Here is a 5,862-nt window from a genome sequence, read left to right as displayed (position 1 = left end):
ACCTTCTAAACCAAATGCCCAAAAATAAAAAAAAAATAAAAAATGAAAAAAAGAAAAAGCTTTTTTTTAATTATTAGTTTTCTCATAACATTTATTTACTTTTGTATTTGGTCGCCGTTGCTTTGCCAATCTCAACCTTTCCAGTTCGAAGGAACGCCTACCTACTTGCACGTCTGGTCACTGCAGCACGTTTCGTTGGCGTTGGAAGCCGGTGAAACAGTTGTGAGTTTTAATATTGCGTATACGAGCGAACTCAAGCCCTGTCTGTTTGCGTTAGCTTTACGTGTTCTACACTGCGCGTGCGCGGAGCCCGAAACTGCGGTCTTGGATGGCGCATGGCGATGGGGCGCACGCAACGTGGGGCACGGAACTCTAACGCAAACGCATACCGCTTGCGTTTGCTTCTATGCGCAATACTAAAACTCTCCAGTAAGGTACAATCCCATACCGGCTGCAGCACTACGTTGGGACAGTGAAGAGTCTTGTTTACATTCGGAAACGACAGTTCGCGAGCCATGATCGCGTGCAGTTCCGCCATGCCCGCTGAGCAGGAGAGTCGGGGGACCCTTACTAGAGCGCTTCCCGTTTCCGCCGCGGGAGGGCGAGCGTCGAGCTGGAGACGCGAATACATTGTGAGACAGAACGGTTTAAAACAAACATAGAAACAATTGAATCCAGATTAAAACGACATCAGCATGATATAGCATTTTTATTTTTATTTTAGTATTTCTATAGTACAAAAGAATGCAGCCGGCAGGGGCACTGACTGCAGAGTCAGAAAACAGCATAAAATGCTCTTTCGTGCGTAGATTCTACCCTTTTATCCATCCGTTCAGACGTCGACTCGTTACCAGAGCTTGCCACCAAGACCGCCGAGACCACCAAGGCCGCCGAGACCGCCAAGACCGCGGAGACCGCCGAGACCACCCAGACCACCGAGGCCACCCAGACCACCAAGACCGCCGTGGTAGCTCACGAAAGGCTTGGAAACGTGGGACACACTGGCGAAAGGCTGGGCCACGTAGTTGACGACGGGCTTGGCAAGCAGACCGTAGTTGACCACAGGCTGCTTGAGGACGCCGAGGGTGGCCACTGGGTGGGCAGACAGGGCACCGTAGGCAGTGCCGGTCTTCAGGATACCTCCGCCCAGGCCCAGGCCGCCGAGACCGAGACCGCCTAGGCCACCGCCGAGACCGCCCAAGCCGTGGCCGAGGCCACCGAGGCCACCGAGGCCGCCGAGGCCGCCGAGGCCACCAAGGCCGAGGCCCCCGGCGGAGGCGCAGGCCACAAGGGCGGCAAGGACCACAACCTGGGAAATTGGGGAAAGCAGGTAATATGAAAAGGTAACTGTAGAGCCAAACGTGAGTAAGGTAGCATCGATGCTAAGATAAAGCAAGTATCAAGACTCTGATGTTGTTCCTTGTACATATACAGAGTATAAAAACTTTTTATCGTCTAAAAACTCGTCAATTATGACAGGAAATAAATTTAAGAATGTATAATAGATGAAATGACACGATGTCAGCAAATATAATCCGCGTTCATATTCTGCGGTAAATCACATAAACTATAAGTGGTATGTATATGCCTTAAGGGGTCACAGAACTTTTTTATTTTTTTTTTATTTCAGTTATTAGTGTTTATGCGCTTACACTTGCGGATTCGCGGGCGGATCCGCGCAGTCGGAAAGTGGACTTTGGAGCCGAGTGGCGAAATCGACTCGTCGCTGGCGGCAGATCCGGAACAGTCCGGAACCCATATCCAGATTTTCCTCCAGCGATGAGTCGATTTCACCACCCGGCTCCAAAACTCACTTTCCGCCTGCGCGAATCCGCGCGCGAATCCGCCCGTGAATCCGCGAGTGTAAACACGCCATTAGACCTAATTCCTGATGTCCATAACACATATATAAGACATAATTCTATTTTAACTCAACGTGCAAAATGTAAATCCTGGACTCAATGAAGCGAACATATAGTCTGTTACAAATAACGGACACATTTTATCCCGTGGCTCGTTAATTTCTCGCGCTACCCAACAGCCACCTTTCTGACACCGTGCGCAGAGCGAATGCCCAAAGGCGAAATATTTCGCTCGTTCGCAGTACATTCCCTCCGCCGAGTCCAGCCTTTACAGAAAACACAGGAGAAAGTCGGGCAGCGTTTACCGCCGCAACTCGTGGCCAGAACAAGCCACGAGTTGAGCTAGCGATGCTCAGAGCACATGCTGTGCTCCGGGCATCATTAGAGTACGGCGATCGTACTGTCAACTTTCATCTCAGCCACGCGCTTGAGCTAGCGATGCTCAGAGCAGCTCCGCGCATCGTTAGAGTACGTCTATCTCCGTCACTGCATTGATTCGTCACTATATAGCGCGAACCCGAGCATTCGCCTACAGATTGTTTTGTTGTCGAGCGGATTGGTGACGCGGTGCTTGTGTCCAGTACGGGAGCCGAATTCGACCGTGACGCGCCCGGAACCATTTATACTCGGGCGGATCACGACAAAAGCGGCTCCTTCCAAAAAAGAAAAAGAAAAAAAATCCGCTTTCCGTTTTGAAATTGTATAGAGGAAATCACGTTTCTGACTTCTTTCAATTATGTTCTTGCTCTATTATGTGCGGTGACAGGATATCAGTTCGTAAAAGTGGAACCCAAAATTGTTTTATTCACTACAGGCTAGAACCAAACATAGAAAAGGGGAATTCATGTAAACCTAAGAACAGACATAAACACCAAGAATGCTTTTGCGCATCGTGAGCAGCGCGGAATGTCCACGCACAATCAGCGATGACAGCAACAGCGAAAACATAAGGAAGGGAAAGCTAATGACTAATTAAATATTCATTTAATTTATTTAATTTAAATTTAAATTAAAATAAGTTAATATTGAATTAATTATTTAGTTAATTATTTAATAAAAATTAAATAAGTACTTAGTTAATTAAAAAATCACTCCCAACATCACAGGAACCGTGCACTTCACATTGATAGGGACATCTTTTTTCTAGAGATCAACTTACGCTGGGGTAGGTTGATTTCTAGAAATTTCGTCCATATCTCCTTACAATACGATCGTAATTCTTAGAGGCATGGAATGCCTTCTTTCAATTATCGTCGCAGAAATATAGAGAAAAACAGATCTATGAGCACTAACTTCGCCACAACTCTCTCACTTATACAGCAAGAAAGCGCAGGATGCCTAGTGTCCATAGATACTATCTCCACAAACCGAAGAAAACGTATACTCACGAAAGCGTTCATGGCTCAAGCTCGGTTGGAAAGCTTCGACAGATTGTGATCCGACCACAGCAGTACATCGCAAATTTATAGTTCTACAATCAGTAGGAGGAGTCGACCTTCGGCGCTACTCAGCGAGGTCCAATCGGGAGGATCACACTGATCTTTCCTTGTGCCGATTGTAAAATTGCAAGTATTCCGTGATCATCGTGACTTTCTAAAGAACTGCAGAACTGTGTTAAACTCAGGGTTGTGCAACGCATGGCGATGGTCCGATCGTGAGAAAAATTTGTATCGATGAAGGAATGTAACGAACGATTGGGCCGCTGCGAATTTCGAGCAGTTCGGGCAGGGTTGAGTGAGAATGAAGATGAAGAGGTATAAGATGTAGTAATAAAAAAAAAAAAAGAAGCCAATAAGCACTCACTAGAGGAAAGACCATCACCATTAACAAAAGGCTCATGTGACTACCTTCGCCCCCAGCAAGCCTTTGGGCCACAACCAAAGCGGAGAGTGTGATGGAATAAATGAATTTGTTTTGGAAAGGCACCAAGGCAAGGCCTCCTGCTATCCAGAGGGGGGCGATGAAACGGAAGTTGGGACTGCACATGCAATTCAGTGCTCCAGATAACACCCACAAAAGGGCAAGAGCAATGCAGGCACTCATTTAACGAGTTTTTTTTTTTTTTTAATTTTACTTTTTCCAGACTTCGAACTGTGCAGGTTAAGGCAGGTCGTACTATTTCCCTTGCTGTTTTATTTTTCAGAAGCAGTCGCTTTGGCTACGAATTTTCTTCACTCCTTCAAATCATTTTAATGGTGATATTTATTATACTATATATGATCATTGAATATTTGAATAAGGTACATAAATGTTGAACTGTTTTTTTTTTTCTTATCTGTTTAAGACAACACCTCCCCCCTTCCCTTTGCTTTCAGTATCGCAGTTGGCTAAGAGGGTCACCACAATTTATAGACTTCATTTCCAGCAGAGTAAGACAAAGAGTAGATAACCTCGTGGTATCTTACCAAATACACCTCCTGGCAGAGATTTCCAAGTCTCACTTCGCAGAACTAACATGACTGTCAATATCGTATTTACTCGAGTAATAGCCGCACTGCTTATGAAGAAAACCTGAGGGTTCGTTTTTCCGCGGAGCACGCAGATTGCCGATCACCGCGATCGACAGCATGACTCCAGCTGTTTACAGGACAGAGATAACGCCTTTGTGCGAAGAACCCATCTTTGAAGATTGAATTTGTATGGAGAATCGTATTCTCGATCTGGTTATTCGCTAGGTTATTTATGCGCAACGCAATGATTGGCCGTATATGTTTTCTGTTGGAAAGTAGACGGAAGGGTTTTGTTCATAAATAGTGCGGCTATTACACGAATAAATACGGTAGTAGAAATTCGAACAGGAACCGAACCGGAATCTTCGCCACCATTTTGAAACTGTACCGGAACTAAGCCGGAAAAAAATATAACAGTAACCGGTTCAAAGCAGTTCACGGCGTTTTTTTTTTTTTTTTTTGTTAGTATCACAAAATAAATATTTTAAAACTACAAAATTAGCAGCTCTATTTCTATGTGTTGATCAAATCGTCATATCCAGAATTGCACTGTGTGTGAAATTGTGGGTTTTCGTGGCGCTTTTTTATTGGCACTATGATTAATCATGTGGCACGTGCTCACGTGACATCATGGTATCTAGACATGCACTCAAGTAATGTCACGTTATGGTGCCCCTTGACGTCAAGTGACGGAGTCACGTGACACATGCGTCAAGTCGGTTTAAATTGAAGCGTCACTAGATTCATTAGCGTTGTTGAAACCGTGACGTCACATGACATCATGGCTTCGCACTGCGAGTCCCGTGACACCGTGGTATACTCGATTGTTATGAACCAGAGTCGAGTGTTCAGGTTCATGACAATCAGAATCGCCAATCATTCGGGTAACGGCACGTGTTCAATCGAGGATGAGAAAGGCCGAATTCTAACAATGTCTGTAGCTCAGCTCATTCTTCATGTTTCGCCAAACCCAGCGTATGATTATGATGAACACTGACGGTATATAATTAGCGTCAGATCACGGGGCCGCGCTTGTTCTAACTGCGAACTGAGGAGGGGAAATATGTTTGTTTTCTTTCTTTTATATGCGTCAACCATTGCGAAGAGAAGAAAACTAATGGGTGTTTTTGCAAGTTATAAACGTGAGGTATTAGTTCATAGGCGTATTAAGTCAAAGCACAAATATTGTTGCACGACCCATTTTGTTACACCGAAACACGTTTTCGTTGTTGCTGAACTGGCTCAGTAAGTTGTCCTAGAGAATAGAAACATTGTAAGGACTAAATGTGACTTTCCAACCCGACGTTGCATAGAACTACAAGTGTGTACGAGAGGAATAACTGAAAAGAAGGATCCTAGTGGCTTCAGAGGAACAGCCGGACGTTGGCAGCCGCTCTAAGTCTTGCAAGAGTGTCGTTGTAAAGTTCCTCCCCAAGCTTTGTTTAAACTTCAGAGTTTTGGATGCAAAATAAAAGCAATGGTGGATCACTGTTAACAAGTGACACAAATATAATTGTCGAGTTAACACCCCCAACAAGGAGGGAGTCTCC

General features: G+C 45.1%; 1 protein-coding gene across 1 annotated transcript; it reads right to left on the bottom strand.

Annotated features, from left to right (window-relative positions):
* Nucleotides 1-847: 847 nt before the first annotated feature.
* Nucleotides 848-3,262, bottom strand: LOC115331939 (acanthoscurrin-1-like). Its single transcript, XM_029994212.3, has 2 exons — nt 3,251-3,262; nt 848-1,309 (listed from the first exon to the last, which is right to left on the bottom strand). Exons 1-2 carry the CDS (start codon nt 3,260-3,262, stop codon nt 848-850), a joined length of 474 nt encoding a protein of 157 aa, XP_029850072.3.
* Nucleotides 3,263-5,862: the final 2,600 nt, after the last annotated feature.

This window comes from Ixodes scapularis, unplaced genomic scaffold (assembly GCF_016920785.2).
Source record: "Ixodes scapularis isolate PalLabHiFi unplaced genomic scaffold, ASM1692078v2 PGA_scaffold9__187_contigs__length_104089568, whole genome shotgun sequence".
Taxonomy (NCBI): domain Eukaryota; kingdom Metazoa; phylum Arthropoda; class Arachnida; order Ixodida; family Ixodidae; genus Ixodes; species Ixodes scapularis.
Note: the sequence above shows the minus strand (reverse complement) of the source record. Positions and strands in the feature narration are given on the sequence as shown.